The 23,526-nt window shown below is 42.1% G+C and overlaps 1 protein-coding gene across 1 annotated transcript in view; it reads right to left on the minus strand.

The window, feature by feature from the left end:
* Nucleotides 1-20,376: 20,376 nt before the first annotated feature.
* Nucleotides 20,377-23,526, minus strand: part of lrp1bb (low density lipoprotein receptor-related protein 1Bb) — a 270,456-nt gene continuing 267,306 nt past the window's right edge. Inside the window, exons 90-91 of the mRNA XM_039600082.1 lie at nucleotides 22,318-22,392; nucleotides 20,377-21,521 (exon numbers count right to left, since the gene is read on the minus strand). Coding sequence (XP_039456016.1) covers nucleotides 21,381-21,521; nucleotides 22,318-22,392 — 216 coding nt within the window. The 3' untranslated portion in view covers nucleotides 20,377-21,380. The remainder of the gene's footprint in view (nucleotides 21,522-22,317; nucleotides 22,393-23,526) is intronic.

Genomic DNA, 23,526 nt, shown 5'->3' on the forward strand with positions numbered 1-23,526 from the left:
ATTAGCTGCTTGAATCCTTCATTTTCGACCGTGTTTATTGGTAGCATGTCTTTAGCAAGACGGTAGGCTATGGCATTCGTTATGTCGCTATGTCTCTTAGCTTTTTTGTCAAATGGTAAGACGCTGGAGAAAGCCGACTCAATTGACTGTTGTTGCTTCGCAGGGATTCTCCTGGGTGTTTTCGATGACGAATTAGCGCTTTTAGTCTACGGAACTTCTCTGGCCCTTCCTTTCGACAATCTCTCCGGCATTGGAACCGTCATCTGTGTTCTCTTCGGTAACCTGGTCACCCAAGCTCTCGGTTGATTTTTCTCTAGCGGGCAAACTCATTTTCTCCATTAGCCGGCCGGCACGGCGGCTGGCTGCTTCCCAAACAAATACACATGTGCGGCTTGGCACTTGTGCTGTACGTAACAAGTCACGTGACGTGACGCTGCGGCTGTGATTGGTTCGGCTATGCGCTACTTAATTTGGATTGGCTGTTCTTTTTTTTTTAAGACAGGAAGAGAGAGAGATGAGGTCTATCGCAATGGTTTCATTTTTCTATCGAGAAAAAGTTGTTTCGCAATACATATCGTTATCGTTCTATCGCCCAGCTCTAATTTTATGTTGTGAAAGGTTCATAAAAGGCATTCCCTGTGAGTATGCATTATTGTTTGGCACTTTATGTTAATTAATAGTAGTTACTTACATGCTGTATTACGCAGGCTAATTTTGTAGACAGTTATTTGCTGTTAGCATTAGCACTTGGTTACGCAGCTCCTCAAGTAATTATTTTAGTTTGTCACTCATATACACTGTATTTTGTTGTTACAGTTTCACACCTGCCATATAAAGCAAAGTCTAAACCCATTCTGGCATCAGTGACTTTTGTGTGGAGGTGTTTAACTCCTGGATAGTAGAAAGTGGTTCTACGAGGCCAGTATACTGTGCATTTAACTGACACACATCACATACATTACAGGCATTTGTATACATTCTTGAACACAGTGAACATTTGCATTTAACTATCAAAACAAATGAACTATTTAAATAAAAGAGCTACTTATATAGCCAGGACTACAGACATGTTAATAATACCATCAACCTGCTTGTGCTGCTGGAAGTGAGCACAGAACAAAAGGGATGATGAAACGTTTGAAGGCCAAAACAAGCATGAAATGTGTAGTTAGTTATAGATGTAAGTCTTTAGAAGGTGCTGAGTGTCACTATAGCAACACAATCATTGTAAATAATATTGCAGTAATTGTTCCACAGAAAGTTCACGAGTCACAACCCTGAAGCACAGTTATTGTGTCATTTCTGACCAGCTCTGAGCTCGTTTTCAGGCTGGAAGGAGAAGAGTAGCTCATATTTCCAGAGGGGCTGATGGCGCGATACGGCAGCCTCGCTTCTGTCAGTCTGCCCCAGCGCAGCTGTGGCTACAACTGTAGCTGCCTCCACCAGTGTGTGAATGTGACTAACTAAAAATCACTAACTAAAATCAGGACATGAGAAGAAATAATTCTTTACCCACAACTGAAACTTCTAATGAACTGAATCAAAGCTTTTTAGATTTAAGTGCTGTTTAATGAGTCAGCCAATCAAATTGATATTCTCTCATTAACACATTATTCTGAAAATCAATATCAGCAACTGAAAGAAATCTACATAATGACCAAGGATCGTTGTTTCAATACCATCTGCTTTTACTTTGTAATGATACAGCAACGTCAGAATGAGTAAGTCGTTTTTACCTGTAATCAGAATAAAGTCATTTCTGATATTTGCCCAGTATTTCCCATCTTGTTAACTGGGACACATAACATAAGTTTCATTTCATATTATCCATATGTATATATGAATTGTTTATTAAACTGGTGAATCAACTGAATGATCAAACATCTCCATAATAACCTCAGCATTGTTTGGCCTAACACAGAAGAAATTAGTTTTTCATTAAACTTCTGCTTTTGACATTTCCTTCTACTTTGTTCGGTGTTTAAGTTTAGTCTAAGGAGCTTGGAAAGAAAAGCGTCTGGACTTTTTTAAGTTGCTTGAAGACGTTTCACCTCTCATCCGAGAAGCTTCTTCAGTTCTAGGGTTAAATGGTGGAGAGTCCCAGATTTAAGGTTTGAAAGAGGAGTGAAAGAAGCCATTTATGTCCACTGTGAGCGACCATCTTTGAACAGAGGCAGTGGTTTATGACACCAACTGTCTGCCATCCATAATCCAGTCCTGAAATCCTTCCCAGACGCCTTAACGCCCACTCACACCCTGGGCCAGCTGACCTCAGGAAATCACGTGATAGGGTGGGGCTAGCTTTCACAATGAGTTCACCCGAAACCCTGGCTGATTGTGACCCACACCCGTTTTCACACCTTGGCTCATGTGATTAGGTCGAGGATCATCAGGGGGTCCTTTGTCCATCAGGGGGTCCTTTGTCCCTCTTTGGGGGGAAACTCCCACTGGGTTTAAATCTGGGACTCTGAAGAAGTTTCTCGGATGAGAGGTGAAACGTCTTCAAGCAACTTAAAGAAGTCCAGACGCTTTTCTTTCCAAGCTCCGTAGACTACGATGACCTGGATGACTGAGAACCTTCACAGACGTGTTTAAGTTTAGGCACCAAAACCTCTCGGTTAGGTTTGGTTTAAGCAAACATGTGTGTTGTGCTTTGTTTAAATCATGGCTTTGATTCAAATCCATGCTTCCACAGAATTAACTGATTATTACAAGGCAAACATCCCCTCTGCAATGAAGGTTCTCAGTCATCAGGTCATCATGGTCACTTTATAAACACAAAGAAGAGCGACCTCGACAGGACAAGACTCGGCTGTACATCTGCATCTAAAGGTCAAAGGTCACTCTTAGTATTCTCTGTCCAAAAATGTGACCATTGGCAGCCTCAGATGGTTTGAAAGAGGAGTGAAAGAAGCCATCTGTCCACTGTGAATGACCATCTTTGAACAGAGGGCGGGGCTTACGACACCAACTGTCTGCCATCTATAATCCAGTTTGAGATCCTTCCCAGACACTTTAACGCCCACTCACATCCTGGGCCATCTGACCTCAGTACATCCCATGATAGGGTGGGGCCAGGTTTCACCCGAAACTTTGGCTGATCGTGACCTACACCCTTTTTTCCACACCTTGGCTCCTTGGTCCCTCTTGGGGACACTCTAAATAGGACTTAAAAACCTGGGACTCTCCACCAGTTGCTCTTAGAACTGAAGAAGCTTCTCGGATGAAACATCTTCAAGAAACTTGAAGAAGTCCAGACGCTTTTCTTTCCGAGCTCCTTAGACATCTCTGCAGTAAGCTTCAGGTCCATCCATCCCACAGCACCAGCAGAGCACACCTGCCTGCATCTTGTGGCATCTCTGTCAGAATCTGAGGGATCTACTGAGTCAGACTAACCTGTAGGTTGAAAGATAAAACTCAAATATAAATCCTACATGTGAGGAGAAGTTGTCTTTTTTATAGTCCACCACCCACCCACATGTTTTCTTAATAATAGGCAGTTCCAAAAGTGCAGCCAAAAGTGAAATAAACAAGGACCAGTTCAAAAACAGCCCTTTACCATGTCTCAATAATGGTTACCACATTTTGAAAATCTGCAATTTCCTTTAAAAGCACCAGCTCTATCGATTTTCCTTTACTTTGAAGGCCAAAAAAGGCACAAAACTCATTTCCATTGTACACAGAATGTGAAAAGAACAACAGCAGTACATAACAGTAAAACTGATAATAGACAGCTGCATTTATAATAGGCTTCCTGCCACAGCAAAGGACAGAATACAGCAGAGTTCGTTTTTATTTCAGGCTCTGTCATGGTCTTTTCCCCACGTGCCCCTCCTTACCGGAGGATTTTCTCTCTCAGAGCAAAATCAAATCACAATAAAACAAGAGCTTATGCTTTCCTCAGCACTGTACGCCCTCAGCACAGAGCAGGTTTGGTTTTTAAATCACATAAGCCCATTTCCTAAATGTTTCTATCACACTGCAGTCTGCATTTCAAAGGTTTTGTTTAATGTAATATTTGCATTACAGTGATAAATACTCTGAAACACAACACGGTTAAACAGTCTCAGGTAATCCTTCACTGCACTGTTTACTGGATCTCTGTCTGTCCGTTGGTTAGTTGGAAATGTTGCATCAGCCGTACCGACCATGAAAGAACGATGAGTCTCATTACAAATTCAGCGACCTGCCTGGAGACAACAGTGGAAACGATGTCCAGTGTAAGCGATTGTTTAGGCAAACACAGGCTGTAGCTGTGTCCCAATTCAGGGGCTGCATCCTTCGGAGGACCCGGCCTTCGGTCTACCTGGGACGGGTCCTCCATAGACCGAGAAAGCCAGAAGTGCGAGGATGTGAAATTGGACGGTCTAACCTTCAGATTTGCGTCACCGCTGTCTTGGTGGAGTTTAATAAACTCGGCCGTCTGCTCTTCGCTATCTAAAATATAACAGGACACTATGATTATGAAAACTATAACTTTAATCTAAGCCAAACTGATTTACTCAGGAACAAATCAAACACTGAAAAAAAGACAAACAACAACATTTTATCTGAGTGACTTATATATCATGTTTAACCTGAGTAGTGAAAGACCGCGGTGATCTGAAATTGATGAAGCCGCGAGTTCGCTCTTCTCGCCGGCTCTAGTGACCATTGAACCCCCCAGCTAGCTATCGAGCTGGGGGGTAACAGACGTCTCCAAAAACATCGGAGCGCTTTTACAAATATGTGATGTCTTGATAAACCGAGCAGATATTTTTAGTTTACACAGCTACATTCTCGCCTGAAAATATGTTTATTTTGTGACCCAGAAAGAGTAATAAGAGTAATATTAAAACTAAAAGCGGCTGCCATTGTTGGAAAGCGGAACTGGCTGGGCTGCGTTATGGATTCTGGGAAATGGTGGCCCACAAAGGATACACCTGCCCCATCCTTCAAATTCGGGGAAAAGGAGGATGCATTTGTCAGCTGGAGTCTACGAATCTGGACAGCCTTTGTTGCCTCGCTGTGACGTGATCAGCCTACAAATGCAGCCTCTGAAGGAGGTGGCCCCTGAATTGAGACACAGCCTATGTTTTTATGAACATGAAGCTTTTAACACTGGAAACTACATTTTGTTTCATGTTGCAGATAATCAATGAAAGGCATGTTCTTTGTACATCGTAGATCCTTCCACTTTCTCTGCTTCAGTTTGACTGCGTACATGTGAGAGGATGATCAAAGATAGTAAGTGTGGATGTGTTTGATTGTGAACAAATGCAAATTGGACTGTGTAACAGGAATGCACACTGGGTCACGACACAAAGAGCTGGAGCACAGAGAAATGATTGACCTCGTGGGCACCACTCCAGTACATGTCAGCAAAGTTGGACCACTTTTATATAACTGTGTTTTTTCTAGTGCCGAGTATGGATTTAATACTCTCTCTCTCTCGGTGGACCACCTCTCTCGCTTTTAAACACTTTAACGGGCCACGTTCTGCCATAGTCTTGATGGTTTTAGAAAAACATAGTATGGTTTAGCGAAGGCAGCTGGAAATCCCACCGGACTCATTAGCCAAGTGATCCAGTGTTGAAGAGTTTTACTACACTATTCTCCTGATGAATCTTTGACTCTGTGACTTGTACAATACTCATCCTTAAGCAAATAACCCTGAACCAAAGGCTTTCTTCAGCCAAACATGCTTCATAATCTGTTATGTTCAGCTGAGGGTGCTGCGTGCTCTTTGTGCATACAGCAGCTGAGCTTTGGCTGCTAAAAGGCATAAAAATCCCAGAGACCATCTCGACTGATAAAATGTGCTTATTATATTTAGTAAGTGTGAGGAAAAGGAGCGCTGATGCACCGATACAACTGTTTAACTCTGTTACGCGACCTCCCGAGTTTCATTGCATGTATTCACAGTTATGGCGCTTACTGTTGCATCTGTTTTGTTCTCAGCATGGGAGCTATATCACAGTTTGGCTGTTGCAGAGTCATATTTTGTCCCAGAAACTTGTTGTTTGTTGGTTTCTATTCTGGTACTTGCTGAAAATCTTTTGTCTTTGAGCTCTTTTGTTAAGAATGACTTTGCTCCCAGAAGCACAGGAACAGAAATTTAAATTTGTTGTAAGAGTTTAGCTGTGATGTTGCAAAGTTTATTTTTACCCAGTGCAGCAAAGCTTGTTTCTAAAATGTGTCCATGCAGGATCTGACGATCCGGCTTTTCTGTTTCCTGTGTCTGACCAGCCAGCTCTTCTTTTGATGCTGTGCAGATGAGGCTGTTTTAATCTTAAGCTAGCCGGTGGTTGTGCTACACTGTTCAACAGCATGAGCGCGGTGCAGAAAATGGACAGAGCAATTTTCTGTTGACAAATGAACGCACGCAGTGATAAAGTAGAAGAACAGATGATGTGCATTAACTGGTCACAGCGTTTTCAATAAAAGGCCAAGAAGCAGGGACCATTTTTACAGCACAAAGGTACTAAAAGCCTTTAGCGGACAACTCATTTGAAACATTATTACATGAGAGAAGTGAATGAACCGTAATTACATCTTCCACAGCTGTTTGAATCAGTCGTCTGTTATCTGCTGAACATAAAGGTACGGCTTTATCTACAAGTTCTGTGAAGGGTTATAAATTAAAATGTCTCTGCTGTTTCAAAATACAAGAGTCTTGATTATTAGCTCGCATTTCAGAATTATGAAGAAGTGCTCATGTTAATGGGTTTGTTTATTGCACCACTGCTTGTGTTACCATCAGTCCTTCAGTAATTTTAAAGAAAGAGTCAGTTTTCCTTTTTGAATGCGTTGTTCAAACCTGGTTCAGCCCAGAATGAATCATCTGATCTGCTTTTTATTTTGAACGGATGCAGCTTTCTCACAGTGAATAAGGGTGGAAGGTTTCGAGAACATAAAAGAAGAATATGCAAAGTTGACCTGTTTTCAATCATCAGTCATTCGATTGTTGGGGTTTGTTTGTTTTGTATTATTGTAGACGTTTACCTTTCAATAGAAAGCACCGCGAAGCAACTGTCCTTGTGATTTGTATCCGTGTAAATAAAACTGATTTGAATTGAAAAATTGAACTGTGTACAAACAAGTGTATTTATGCTAGAAGTGATTAAATCTGTTAATATCAAAGTGCTTTCAGGCGACTGTTGTTGTGATTTGGTGCTGTAGAAATAAAGCTAAATGAAATTGAATCTGTTGCAATATCACAGATTAGACTGAGAAATATACTTAAAAAAAACCAACTCAAAACTCAAAAAACACGAGTTCATTCATGTTTTCCTCTTCTGCTCCTTAGGCATTAACAAAAGTTATGTGTTATATGATGCGTGCAATATGATGAAACTTCATTTATGCAGATGGCTCTTTGCTACCATATGGCCTAGTTGTCACAGTTGCTAAATTAATTGCAGTAAGCCTACTTTTCCCTGTGCAGTGGGTAGATGTCATTATTGAGTTAGCTTTTAACAGGGATGGATGTGGAAGCTGTAAATCGGCTCTTAGTATGATTAACGAGAGAGTTATAGGTTAAATTTAAATGTAATTAAAGGTTAAAGTCTAATAGAAAATCATCTTCCTGGGAAGATGCTCATTTGACCTTCAACAGATGTTAGTTTTCTGGCTAAAATGTCTCTTCGGTCATAAACCTGTTTGTGCCATCAGAATGACTGATGAAACATGTTAATCATATCAATCACTGATTTTTCTGCAGCTTTTAGTGGGACCTGAGTTTACCGGACGTGTTGCTGTGCAGTGGTCATCTACAGCATCAGGTCCAGGACATGGTATGAGGTTTTTATCTTGTTATTACCAGTGGTGGAACTGCTTTGCTAACCTAAACCATGCTGCTACGTTCTTTTAGACCTAAGAGACTTTCCGTGCATCCTTTCCAAACAAGCACCTGTTCAGTGTTTTCTAATGGCACCTTTATGGAGCTTTTCTCTGATCGTTACCGTCTGACCTTGAGATTAATTTGCTCGACACCCACTCCTAGAAAAACTGTAGCATTTTACTAAGAATCACCTGAATAGTTCAGACCAGCAAACTGCCAGTACCTGTGCTTTTATAGATGGGGTCACATTTGCTGATGATCAGTTAATCATGTGTATTTGATAGTCACGCTCTGGCTGTTACTCAGCCTGTTAACACCACAAACTCAAATATTTACACTTTTTATATTTGAGTATGTTTGTTTTAATTAAAGGAATAAGTCAGATAAATATGAACATGGGTGTGGTTGGTTACATTTAACCTGTTAGTCTGATGATGAGTGCACACACTGACCATGTGGAGTGATGCTCTTTGACGAGGTTAGCTTAGTAAAGACTAATCTAGTTCTCAGTTGTGCAAAAGTCAAAACAAACATATCAGCATTTCAACAAAGCGAGGGCGTAGATTAGGTGAAGCTCAGTATCTGAGAGTCTGAACAAATCAAAGGTCAGTGTCATGTTTTTAAATATGACAGTTTGTCAGTGTGTTTTTAACTCTGGTCTGTTTTGGTCTGTCCCATTGACGGGACCAATGATCCTTTTGATATGTTTGCAATATGTTATTGTCATAAGTCATTAAAACAGTCTATATCTAATGTAAGTAAATCATTCTTGCACTGGAGATGCATGAACTAGAAGAACAGAGGGTTTGATTACAATGCAGGGTGAAGTCTTTTAAAAAAAAAACGTTACTCAACAGAACTCATAAAACCAATTTGAGTGTTTCTTATTGCGTATATCCAAAATACTGTCACAAATCTCTAACACGCTCTAACTTACTATATCTATTAATATACTTCATGTTGATCCCAACATACTTTTACATACCATCAGTGAAGGATTTGTCACAGCTGGGGGGGCAGGTGTGTTTGAGGTGTGGACCCAAAAGAAGACAGCATAAAAAAAAGCGAGCCGTTTATTTAGGCTGAACGCAAAAAACAAAAACAAAGACTACGCAAGCTGAGGCAAAACTAGACTAAAACCTAAACTGGGACCAACTAAAACTAACCATGAAGACTATGATGTGAATATGAACCTGAACAGGAGCATGAAGAACCCTGAAACTTGATGCAATGCAAACACACAAACTGACACTGAGCAGAGGGAGACAGAGGACTGAAATACACAGGAGGGTGATGAGGGAAGTGGAAACACCTGGGAAACACAGCTGACACAAATGAACACGAAGCCACAGGGGAAGCAAAACTAAACACAATTAACATGGAAACACAAGACTTTCAAAATAAAACAGGAAACATGGAGAGACGAGAACTGGGACATGCAAGCTTGACACAAGAGACAGAGCGAGGGAGAGAGACACAAGGGGAACCTACATGACAAACAGGAAAAGACTCATAAACGAGGAGACATAAACTAGCCCAGTGTTTCACAGCCTTTTGGATCCACAGCACATATTTCACATTAGAAAAATCACACAGCACACCACCGAACAAAAATGTCACAAAAAGCATATTGATCATTTTTAGTGGAATTGGTTCGGTGTTTCCCCATTTTTGCTTTCTTCTGAACACTGCTCATGCTCGGGCCTTCATCTGGGTCGGAGTTTTCTCCAGATCCCAGGTCAGACTGACTACTTTTAAAAAATATATATTTATCTATTGCTCTTTTGCACTGTGTTGTCTCACTCACAGCATGACTATATAATTTCTTCTTAGTCTTCTTCTGTTTTACTGGCAGTTAGCAATATATTTAATTGGAGCAAGAAGTTGTACTGCCCTCTAGTGGAAGAGAATGTAATTGTTCTGTCCAATCTGTCCAACGAGTACCAGTCAGGTGAAACCAGATAATCTTCCACAGCACACCTGATCATTTCTGCCACCGCACATTGGTTGGGAAGCACGATCTGATATCGTCGTGTTGGTGTTGTTCCCAGATCAACATAGTAAATGTTGTTCCAGGACCAACATTGCAAGTGACCAATCAGAATGTTGTGATGTCATACTTTTGCGACTTCGGGAAAAACCGCCGTAAAACAAAAAACTGTACTTAAGCTGCGAGAAACTGCCTCTGTCCGCCGATCAACAGACCCTGACCCTTTAATAAACGCTAAGCAGAATTGATATTGTCCTTGCAACATTGGAATTTCATAAATGCACGAATGGCTTGGCGCGCCAAAGAATAACGTCACAACACACACAACACGACGATATCAGATCATCCGGTTGGGAAACCCTTGACCAGACTAAAACTCAACTCAATAACAAAAGAACGTAACATTACTCCAACATAAGAAGTCAAAAAATACCAAATAACCTCAAAATGCTGACTCACAGACCCAGCTGCCTGACACTAATATGTGATCATGTATATAATATTGCCATATATTGTGTGTTACACTTTTACACTAAAACCTTTGACAGAGCAAAAACAGTTTTATGGTTCGCGTCACCACAAACAGTAACATTTGTGTTTCTTGCTGTATGCTTTGAAGTCCTGCTGGTTCATTGCTGTTCTAACGCACAGCAAGTAAAGTGAAACTGCAGCGTCTAGCAGAGTGAGAGATGATGTGACACTTTACGTGATGCATTTAGTCCTCGTTATGCATTTTAAAGGGCTGATCTCTGACATTATCCAACTGCAGACTGTGAGCACAGCTGCAGCTGCTCTGCCTGCTGTGACTGGTGAAGCAGTGACTGGATGTCCAGTCATTGTTTGGACGTCTCCTGCTGCTATGGCTCGGTCTGTGGTGGACTGGATATGTCCAGCTGCAGAAGCTTACAGTTTGAACCTGTGAGACTCGTCTACCAGGTCTGTTACCTACATGCATAACTTCAGTGATGCAAAGTCAGTCAGCGAGTGTCACTTCCATAGCAAACAGATATTTTAGAGCCATAATAAAACAACAATAAAGCACAACCACAGCCAAAATCACTCACAGCTGTGTGAAGTCATAATCAAAGACATTCTTGGCAGCAGCCAAGATTATCCAAACCAGTGGTGGTCTGGTATAATGCATGATACTGCATCAGCTTTTCTCCACTGGCTATCAGATGAAAAGCAGATGTGACTGTGAGATAATGCTAAACATGTCTGTGGTAGACAAAAAGGTTCTCGCTGTCTTCTTTAGGTGTTTTTGATTTCCTCGGTTCTTTCCTCAGCCAGTTTATTAAAGGAAAACCACTTTTAAGCTTGTAGCAATGACAGCTACATCCAGGAGGCTACAAAATGAACAACGTGGAACAAAAGAGAATTCTAAACTCACCGTGCTTTCAAATAAAAATGGTTATATTGGCATTGACAGATCCACAAAGATCAGAGGCAGAATACAGAGTTTCCCCTGTTCACTTAAGCCCACAACTCCAGAGACAGAGACGTGCACTGAGTGATATAAATCTGAGGAGCCAAGAGCAGGAATCACAATTATCTGGCATTCGTGCAGCCAGTTCACAAAGCTGAGGTGAACTTCCTGTCACAGTCACCTCATATTCCTCGCACAGCAGAGCAGGTCAGAAGCTCTGGCAGTCTCTGCCATGCTGCGAGGCTCAAATATCACACAGTCCCCATGAAAAAAAGAAACTAGCATATCATTTCCTCAACATCTGCTACGACAGCAGGTTTTTGCCTCCTGTAAGTTGGCAAGGCCTTGTGCGACTGACATGAAGTGGACTTAACCCAATAGGGTGATTATTGCTACAGCCGCACAGAGCTAGGACTTGCCAGTTATTGCACAGAGAGGCAGGCTGCTGGTCATTATCACTCACATGCTTAAAGGTGGCCTCCTTCAGGCCACCTTAGAAGAATCGGGATGAGGCCACAGACAGGCAGACAGAGATAAAGGCAGCGAGCCCTGAGCTGCTTCTGGAATCTTAAAATTATCGTTTGTTTTCCTGCATGAATACATTTGCAGAGAGGAGTACACTGCACTGTTTACCTTTGTTTGTTAGCGTATATTCATCACACACAACGGTCCGTGGAAGCGGTCAGCCTGTGACCAATAGGTTAGATGTGTCCACTCAGTGCATGCTTCCTCCCACCATGCATATCTGCCTGTATCAGAACAAATACCTCTGTTCCAGTCCACCTCTTTCATTTCCCTCTCAGACTATATTGCAGAGGTGGGGAACAATTGTTCTGCTACATAACCCACCTACTCCTCTAATTCAGCACATCTAAAAGGAGGTCTATAGAGAGAAATAAGCCCTTTTCAAAGGCATTGCCATGGCTAATGGCTCCAGCTAAGGTCCTTTGTAAGTAACACATACATATTACAGTTTGCCATTAAGACGGAGGCACACAGTGCGTATTAAGACGCCTCACAGAGTAATAATGTAATTATTGTAAAACAGGAAAAGAGAAAAGATGCGATCACATTATCTTTCATTTCTGACATTTTGCTGCAGTCAGTTCAATTCAGTTTAATTTTTCTTATATGAATAAACTGACAGCATCTTACATAAACAGAGGTAGTGATGGGACACTTAGTGGCAGCTTTGTCTGTATTGAACAGTCATTTGAATCAGTTTTTATCCTGGATGTCAGCCAGTGAAAAACAGCATTTTCAATGTAAAATTAAATGAATAAAAGCCAAACAGTGATACTTTTTTGTTCCAAAGATTATTTTTGCACGTTAAAAAAAAGAACTGTGCATTTTAGCAGGTCTCACTTACTCAGGACATGTTGTCCTTATATGGCTCAAGTAAGCCTAACAGGCTGACTTATCAACTGAAGGAAAATTAAATACTGAGCTCAGAGTTCAGTACGTTTTCTGCTCTAGGTTAAATGTAACAGCTCAGTGCTCCATTACACTGGTGATCCAGGTTGTACCCTGCATCTTACCCTGTGGTAGCTGGGATAGGCTCCACCCCTGACAAGTATAAGTGGAAGAGACTGGATGGATGGATGGATGGAGAATGGATGGATGGATGGATGGATGGATGGATGGATGGATGGATGGATGGATGGATGGATGGATGATAGGATGACTGGATGGATGGATGGAGACTGGATGGATGGATGGAGGATGGATGATGGATGGATGGATGGATGACTGGATGGATGGATGGATGGATGGATGGATGATATGGATGGATGGATGGATGGATGGATGGATGGACGGAGACTGGATGGATGGATGGAGACTGGATGGATGATAGGATGGATGGATGGATGGATGGATGGATGGATGGATGGATGGATGGATGAATGGATGGATGATGGATGGATGGATGGATGATGGATGGATGGATGGATGGATGGATGGATGGATGGATGGATGGATGGATGACTGGATGGATGGATGGATGACTGGATGGATGGATGGATGGATGGATGGATGGATGGATGGATGGATGGATGGATGATAGGATGGATGAATGGATGAATGGATGGATGGATGGATGGATGGATGGATGGATGATGGATGGATGGATGGATGGATGGATGGATGGATGGATGGATGATGGATGGATGGATGGATGGATGGATGGATGGATGGATGGATGGATGGATGGATGGATGATGGATGGATGGATGGATGGATGGATGGATGAATGGATGAATGGATGAATGGATGGATGGATGGATGGATGATGGATGGATGGATGGATGACTGATGGATGGATGGATGATGATGGATGAATGGATGATGGATGGATGATGGATGGATGAATGGATGGATGGACAGATGGATGACGAACGATGGATGGATGGATGGATGGATGGATGGATGATGGATGGATGGATGGATGGATGGATGGATGATGGATGGATGGATGGATGGATGGACGAGACTGGATGGATGGATGGACTGGATGGATGGATGGATGGATGGATGATGGATGGAGACTGGATGGATGGACGGAGACTGGATGGATGGATGGATGGATGGATGGATGGATGGATGATGGATGGATGGACGGAGACTGGATGGATGGATGGATGGATGGATGGATGGATGGATGGACGGAGACTGGATGGATGGAGACTGGATGGATGATGGATGGATGGATGGATGGACCGAGAACTGGATGGATGGACGAGAGACTGGATGGATGGATGGATGGATGGATGGATGGATGGATGGATGGATGGATGGACGGAGACTGGATGGATGGACGGAGACTGGATGGATGGATGGATGGATGGACGGAGACTGGATGGATGGACAGAGACTGGATGGATGGACGGAGACTGGATGGATGGATGGAGACTGGATGGATGGACGGAGACTGGATGGATGGATGGAGACTGGATGGATGGACGGAGACTGGATGGATGGATGGACGGAGACTGGATGGATGGACAGAGACTGGATGGATGGATGGATGGACGGAGACTGGATGGATGGATGGAGACTGGATGGATGGATGACTGATGGATGGATGGATGGATGGATGGATGGATGGATGGACGGAGACTGGATGGATGGACGGAGACTGGATGGATGGATGGATGGACGGAGACTGGATGGATGGACGGAGACTGGATGGATGGAGACTGGATGGATGGATGGATGGATGGATGGATGGATGGATGGACGGAGACTGGATGGATGGACGGAGACTGGATGGATGGATGGACGGAGACTGGATGGATGGACGGAGACTGGATGGATGGATGGATGGATGGATGGACGGAGACTGGATGGATGGACGGAGACTGGATGGATGGATGGATGGACGGAGACTGGATGGATGGACAGAGACTGGATGGATGGATGGAGACTGGATGGATGGACGGAGACTGGATGGATGGATGGAGACTGGATGGATGGACGGAGACTGGATGGATGGATGGACGGAGACTGGATGGATGGACAGAGACTGGATGGATGGATGGATGGACGGAGACTGGATGGATGGATGGAGACTGGATGGATGGACGGAGACTGGATGGATGGATGGATGGATGGATGGACGGAGACTGGATGGATGGATGGATGTTGATTTTGGTGCATCTCTGTTCTCTCTCTTTCATCGTCCATCTGTCGTCACTGGTCGGAGCTCCACCCAGCTGTTACATAGCATTCCTCTGCAACTGTGTAATTATTAATGTTTCCATTTTTGTATCATGATTAGATCAGGAGAAGGGTGCAAAGTTAATAGAGTTTCCATCAGTTTTTTTTATATGTTACCAAAGTAATTTTCTTCACTTTATGAATGAAGTGCTGTAAGTTCACTTTACCTTTTGTCAGTTTTCTTCTGTTCACTGAAAAGCTTAAAAGTTTTTAGAAGTGTTATAAAGCCAATACAGGTGTCACAGTGTCAGGATTAAAGCATTAAAATGTGCAGTACACGATCAGCATGTGGTCCTTTGTGCCACACGCTGCTATAATCAAGGACCGAGAGCAGGAGTGTTACATAGTCAGAAAAGCTATGAAGGAAAGAGTGGACCCTCCCACAGATTTATTTGCCAGGCTTATTAAAACTGCAGCTTTCACCAAGGGGATTACAATACAGCCTCATTTCCTTCGTCTTAATCCGGTCATTAGTCAGGTTTTGTGAGGATGCAGAACATTCCTCCACTTCGAGATGTCTTTAGTGTGTGTAAATCCGATAGTTTGTTGACCAACAACAACAAAAAAAATCCATTCTTTTGTAAACGGCCTGTAGAAAAACATGGGAATATTTGGGAGCTACTGAACACACCAGAGATCTTTGGAGGGCAAAGCAGCCGAGCAAACTCACCTGCTGATGAGACCCATCATCTTATGTCTTTGCTGTGACTCCAAACCTACATGTCATCCACAGCCTCCAGCACTAAGATGAATGCTCTTATTATTTACTCTTATTTTCATATCGATCACGTTCATATCTTCATATCAATGCTGTATTATCTAATGTTGAGCTGAACTGTAGCCATGCAGTCGTGCTCCCTTGTGAATTTTTTCTTCTGTAAGTTAGCGTCAGCGGTTCAAACTGAAAGCAGCTGCTGTTAAAATGTTATTAGCGGTACAGATGGAAGTTTTCGCTGTTTCCAGCAGCTCACTCATCCTTGTTTTGTTACCCTTACACTTTCAGTCTGTCTCTCTTACTTGCAGCACGTGGAGCAATAAGCAGCTTTTGGTGGTGCAGGCTGTAGCATGAGTATGCAGGACTTGTTGTTTATAATGTGAATACGACTCCTGCTGTTATTGATTCTGTCCGAGAGATGAGCCCTCTGGGTTTTTCTGATGTTTATGCAGGAGAATGGTGACGCTTGCTAAGTGGAAAAGAGACAAAAAAATCAATAGGCAAGGTGAAGGGAGGGGAGTGCCAGGCATCTCTTAGTTTAGGGCTTTCTTTCTTTCAAATTCCTGTTTTTCTCCTGTTTTGATGCACTTCGAGGGCTGAGTGAGAGGCCCAGCAGCGTCTCGCTCAATGAGTTGGAGCTTTTCATCAGCTGAAGCCTCCCGTATGCGAGATCATTGGGTGAACGCTCTCCTCATCTCTATAACACCCTGATGTAATATGCCAGATTACACGCTGAAAGCAAAGTCTTTTTACAGCGTATGGCTGGAGTTATTATTCACATCTAAATGTTATGCATTAATTTCTAGTTACAGTCCACCTTACAGCTTTTACTGCACATCTAGTAATTTAGTAATCACCATTATTTGAATATTTCTGGAGGTGCCTGATATAAATACAATACAAGGACAATTCATGCGCTGTTTAAAATGCGAGGATTCAACACTAAGGGTAAAATGCAAAGACATTTTTTAAACTTCCTCCTAAATTCCTCATTTTTATATGAGATGTAACATCTGGTCCATGTGGTCTGTAGTCATATTGCAGGATCTGGATTAGTTCAACTATTGCATGAATTTCTGATAAATAACGTAATGATTTCACCTCGGGTACTTTGCAGTAATTTTATAAAGAACATAAATGAATAAAATGTGATCATTTAAAAAAAGCAGTTCCCAAAATGCCAGATTATCACAGCCTGTAAAATGAACACAACAATAACAGCAAACACTAATCATGTGTGATCAGATGCAGACAAATCAAATATAATCTATAAAGTCTTATTGTTATGACAGGAGGTGCATACTTTAACCTTCTGAGTTAGCCCTAGCATCACTGCAATCTCACGTGCTCATAAACTCATTAGATTATCAGGTACACCTGTTCAACTCCTCTTAATGCAAATATCTAATCATCCAGTCACACAGCAGCAACCCAACACATGTAGGCATGTAGACACAGTGAAGACCGCCTCCTGAGCTTGAAGCCAAACGTCAGAATGAGGAAGAAACAGAATTTAAGTGACAGTGAAAGTGGCATGGTTGTTGATGCCTGAGTATTTCAGAAACTGCTGGGATTTTCCCACACAGCCATCTCTGTGGTTTACAGAGAATGGTCCAGAAAAGAGAAATATCCAGTGAGCAGCAGTTGTCTGGGTGAAAATGCTTTTTTGATGCCAGCGGAGAATGAACAGGCTGCTTTGAGCTGATAGGAAAGCAACAGTAACTCAAAAATGGATCATGGATCCATTCTGCCTTGTATCAGCGGTTCTGGCTGCTGGTGGTGGTGTGATGGTGTCAGGGTGTGTTCTTGGCACACCTTGGGTCCCTTAGTACCAGCTGACCATTGTTTAAGCACCACACCCTACCTGAGTATTGTTGCCGACTATCTCCATGCCTTTATGATGGGATGTGTACCATCTTCTGTGAATGATCTACACCACTGTAGTTCCTCCACAGTCACCACATCTCCATCCACCTTGGACGGAGACGTGGAGCCAAAAAACCTGCAGCAACTGTGTGATGATGTCATGTTGCTACACGCCAAAATGTTTCAGCAGCTTCAATCTGAGCCATGAAGAATTAAGGCAGTTCTGAAGGAAATAGCAAGGTGTTCCTAATAAAGTGGTGTATGGTGTATGGTTTCATGAATTCATGAGTGTCTCCTGTCTGTGACCTTGTATTTAATAGGTTTCAGCTGACCAATGTTTCATATCCATGAGTAAAACATGACTAACTGATCATGTTCATTAGGATACCTTACATATACTTCTGGTGGTCTTTGCCACACTGTTACATTAGTAGTAGTGTGGCAGTACATGATGCAGTACAGTACATTCTTTGCTCGAGCTCTTGATATTCTAAAATAGTTTGCAGACACAGACATGTCCTAGTTGTTCGCTCGTGATGATAGCAGCTGGCATCCTGTTAAAAACTAATCTGTTAGAGTTTGGAACTCCTGTGCTGGTAGTTCTCACAGACAGTGGCAACATTGTTTCAATGACGCTGAACTTTCTCGTAGCTTTGGTGTGTAATGCTTCTTTGAGGCCTTGCTCACAGGTCACTGTGCGGCAGGTTAATATACCCTGTGTGAGGCTCTTAACTACATATCTGATCACCACACTGGTGAGGAGGAGACAGACCAGGAAACTGACACAGAGGCTGGATGAGACGAGGAAGTGTCAGGAACTGAAGAGGACACAGGATATAATCTGTGCAATCCAGACCATGATGAAGATGATGGCAATGCTGAGTCTGCAGTCACATTCAAATCAGTGAGGCTTTCAGCTCAAACTGTCATCAGGACCACCACAGAGCATCCTGGATCGATGACATTAAATCCTACTTTGAACTCTTTCCATCAGACCACAGTGGTAAACTTGACCAGCTTGGAGGGAAACAGACTTAAAAAGATGCTTGGAGGGAGCTAACCCAGAAAGACTTCGAAGCATACATGAATGATCCAGAAATGAATTTACCAGCAGTTTATGGGATGCAGAGTCTAGTTGGAAAATTTTTCAGGCCATCCTGTCACTCCAGAAATTTGACTGTAAATGTTGTTACGGGTGATTTACTCTGAGAACCGTGATACAAGCCCAGGCCGACGTCAACAAGACAAACTGGCAGCAATCAGAGAAGTTTGGGACGAGTGTGTAGAGCGCCAGCCACTCGCCCATATCCAAACGTCACAGTGGATGAGCGCCTGGTGGCTTTAGGGGACAAACAGTATATGTCAAAAGTAAGCAGTTAAAATATATAATAAAGATATGGGCAACATGTGACGCCAGGACTAGTTGTTCCTGGAACATACAGGTGTATATTGGGACACCTGAAAAGAACCACGTGGAGAATGTCTCAGAGGTCTCAAGGGACATAAGATGATAATTTCTTCATCTCCGGTGGTCTTGGTGAGGAGCTGTGTGAGAAGGAAGTGTGATTTTAGGATAATTTCCTCCATAAAAAAATATTCTCTGTCATTTTTGACTGGAAACACAACAGGTGTTACTTTGTGTTTATATGTTTGAAATGGTTTCAAAGTAAATGTTCATGGTGGCAGTCTGTGATAAACACAGTGTGTTTCATTGGATTATTATACAGTCAAAATAGAAATTATGCTTTTTTTTTACTCAAATTCAATGCTTATAAGATCAGATTAGTGAGGCATACAGGCCATAAATAACAAACAGAAGTTTAAAGAACTGTAATGTTCATAAGAGCTTAAGTCAATGATAATACTGATGATGTATCTTTGATGAGTCATTTTGAAACTGTTTAACTACATGAGGGTTAATTGAGAAGGCCGTTTCATTTATGTCGAACAGATTAAACCTTATTTTCTGCTGTGTGAGAGCAAAGCTCTTCGGCTACAGGCTTATATGTATGTTTGGCTTTAATCAAAGAGCCGTACACAGTCACATGGCTTTGTTCGTGCTCGACCTTGGAAACGACCTCGACCTTCTAAATGCCGCAGTCATAAAAGCTGAACATTTGAAATGTGTTCTTCATCATTGGTAAATGTTCTATAGAAAAACGCGCTGGCAGAAAAAGGCCAGTCACGGCCACATTTTCTCCACATTACTCTCTTTCCACGCCGCGGTGCTGAGTGTGTTTGAGAGACTTTGTGTTGCAAGCTCTCAGCAAAGCACGAAAACCTGTGTTATCACAGCGGATGTCTCAGCGAAACAAAGCGCACAGGCCAATTAGGGAAGCTGGAAACCGCAGCATCTATTTGTACCGTCATCAAAACGCGGTGAGCTGGGCGTGCTGGCAGATCCCGCCGATGGCACAGCAGATGGGGAAAGGGCAGGAGTGCCGTTGCCTCCTCTGGTTGCTATGGTGAGGATGGAGGTGAAATGTGTGGAGACAGAGCCGCTGTAAGTAAGTAAAGTGAAAGGAGACTGAATTATCATTCAGCAGGTGGCATCGACACCGCGTCCCCACCTCCAGGTAATGAATAGTGCCGGCCTTCCTGTACTCACAGGGAGGGCAATAATCTTCCATCAGCCTCCTTCCTCTGCGCAGCAGGTAAAAGACCTCACGCTGCTGATTGACTTGTCGGGTCAGCAGTCATGTGTAACAACTGACAGTTTGATCATTGGTTGAATTGCCTCATAGAAGTGCACACATACTATTACTTCGACATCATATAACATAATCACATAAGTCATTTTGGAGGATCAAGAGAAAGACACAAAGTGGAAATAAGCCCCCTTTATTCAATATCGATTTACATTTTATATAAAAATTACTTACATTTAATACATTTCTTCAAAATACAAGCAGCCAAACAACATACAAATCAAATACAAAATTATAAAATTTCTTATATTTATTATCTTCCTTTTCTGAAGTAACAGATGTGTTTTATAATAACTCTTAATAACTGTTTTTGTAGCTGTGGTAAATCTTTCTTCTCTCCATCTTTAATCCATTTGCTGATATATGAGACCTAGAAAAATATGGTATTCTGTCTTTTCAGCGTACAGTACGGGATCCGGGAATCTGATCGGAAAACATTCAGGGTGGGCTTCAATATCTTTCAGCAAAAGATACGTTTGTACGTCATATTACTGCTGAAACAGGGCGACTGAAGATTGAAATCCGTGGAAATGAAAAAGACGGGAGATAATGTGTGAGAAGTGATGGTGTTGATATTATTGTGTCCAGTGGGACTGCCGGAGCAGAGCTGTCAGGTACAGAGATGCAAATAAAAGGAATCAAGCTCCACTTGTCGTTTGTGAAGCTCTCCGGTCCATATGTCACATGAAATAACAAAAAAAGAAAAACCCCAAACTCTTCTCTACTATACATACTTTTTTTTTCCAGATAAAATGAGCCGGCCCTTCCCCTCATCGCCTCCACAAAGCGACACTGTATTCCTCTAGAACTACAAACAGGTATGGGTACAAATTCTAGCACTGCATTTTAAGGTTTCAACTGTGCACAAGTGTGGCTTCTGGTGTTAATAAAGTTTTTGCAAATCAGCAGCTTTACTTCAGTGTCATACACTATACTGACAGCGCTGTATAACTGATCTCTGACAAACAGAAAGCAAACCATAAGTGGAAAATTAAAGTCTTCAGCACAGCGACGAGGACATTATGCTGATGCTAAACCAGTAAAACCTAAGAGCCTCATAGGAAATAGAAAAATCTTGTTTCCTCCTTCATATTATACACTGTGGTAAAAAAAGAAGTACAAAGTGTAAAGTTAGGCTATGCGGCGGTTTCATGAATTGTCCCCTCGAGTTTCTTTGGGAGTAGCTCTCTCCTCTCATCGATGCTGATGACTGGCTTCCGGCAGTTTTGCCCGTCGATGTAGATCTTTGCATACACTGGATTGGAGTAGTTCATGGGCTAAACGGGCAGGGAAAGAGATCCAAAGAAGAAATGTTAATTTACACACACAAAAAAATATATATTTCACAACAGTAGGAGTCTCGAGGTTGCATTTTAATAGATGTTGTGGATGAGTGTTTTTGTTGGTTGCTTGGAAGCAATCAAAGTCTTCTTGTCAGATTCACCTCATACAAACTATCACTTACATCAGCTTTAATGAAACCTGGGCTCATTTAAATTCATGTACAATTTCCTCTGTCTTGATGGCTGAGTTTTGATCCAATTTGAATCCATTTAGATGGATCTGCACTCTGTTAGCAGCTAGCAGATTGTTTAAACGATGCTCCATCAGAGGAGGTTTGCTGGAAACAGATGGCGGCTGCATCTCAGCAAAACCAATAAGGTTTGCAAACTTTTCACAGTCCCACAAATATTAGCAAAATGAACAACAGAACTGGACTTGGTGCCAATTGTTGTGGATTTGGGAAACATTTTTAATAAAAAGTTGATTATTGGAACTTTAAGGAAAGTTTGGTGGTTTTTGGACTGAGTTAGCAAACAAGAGTGAGACTGTAAAACATTACAAGCATGTGCATATTCATATTCCCAAACTGTCACAAAATGATAAAGGGAGCAAGTATATATCAGATGTCAACATTAGCATGATTTTCGTTTTACACAGTAGTTAAAAATAGCAGAATGTAGCTAAAATGTAGCTACACAAAACACACAAAGCTTCCTCACAGTGAATTTATATACAAATTGATTTTTTTTCTTCTTCTTCAGAGTAAAAAATAAAGTGTGTAACACTCACCTGTCCAGGGATGACCTCCTTGGGCACAGAATTCATGCCCAAGGTGTGAGGGTCGCTGGATTTTACACACCAGCCCTGCAACAAAACAAGCAGCATGCCATATAAATAAAGAAGAACTCTCACAGTCCAAATATGGGTTTCAAAACTGCACTGAGCCGGACGTATAGAGGCTGGTTTAGATTCACACCAGCATGTCTCGGTTAAAAAACACAGAAAGAACCAGGCAGACTGGACTCACAATAGCAGATGTCAAAGTTGGCAGCTTAAGAAGCAATAGCATTAGGCTTGAACTTGCAGCAGGCGAGCTACATAACTGCATCAGTGAAGGTGTTATGATTCATTTGATATGCTGGGAGTTCGTGTGGGGTGGAGAGCTCTAAACAGAATAAATCACCAGACAGACACACGTCCTCCAGGTTCATGGCATCTGTATATTTTTGCACCCAAGCCAGCTTTTGTAAAATCTCTGCAAAGCCTGATGTAATTCCACCGGATGCATCTCAATTCTAAATATCCCATCCCAGCAGCTGCCGGGCCAGATGCAGAGAACACAGCACTGAATTATTTTCCAATCTGAAAGACACATTTGAACTGTTGTCCTTGCTCTACCCTTCAATTAAAGACGACATAGTGGTGCTGCAGCATCAAGGCTAATAATCAGCAAGTGTGATAAGGACTGGCATCAATCAAGGTCTAAACTTGAGCAGATTTTCTCATCGCTTTTAAAACACTGCAGTATTAACAAGGATGTGGTAGTAAGAGATATACACATATGGCAAATTAAAACAACATTATGCAAATATTTTACAATAAAATAGCCAAGAAACAATCATTAGTTTGTTACGCCGTCTGCCTCTGTCTGCCTGTTCTTGCGCTTTGCACTTCAGCCTCCCATGAAAAGTGCACAATGCTTTACGACACACTAATAACTCCTAGTTTTCAGCTGGCTATAAAAAACTGGCTGAGTGTTCTCACTGCAGACATCAAGGTAGAGCTCAAAGGACCTTGAAGCTCTTGATGAAGAGCGCTATAATGACAGAGTCTCTGAGTAGGAGGCCAGACAGTAAGACGAGTTTCATATTAGAAGACTCCTGCTCGACCTTCTTACAGCTGGGCCACATGTGTTTCATAGACAATCTATGTAACTGTATATAAAACTAATATAGTGATGACCATTAAGATTTATCCTCTACATATCCTGATAAAAAG

Source organism: Oreochromis aureus, linkage group 16, assembly GCF_013358895.1.
Source record: "Oreochromis aureus strain Israel breed Guangdong linkage group 16, ZZ_aureus, whole genome shotgun sequence".
NCBI lineage: Eukaryota > Metazoa > Chordata > Actinopteri > Cichliformes > Cichlidae > Oreochromis > Oreochromis aureus.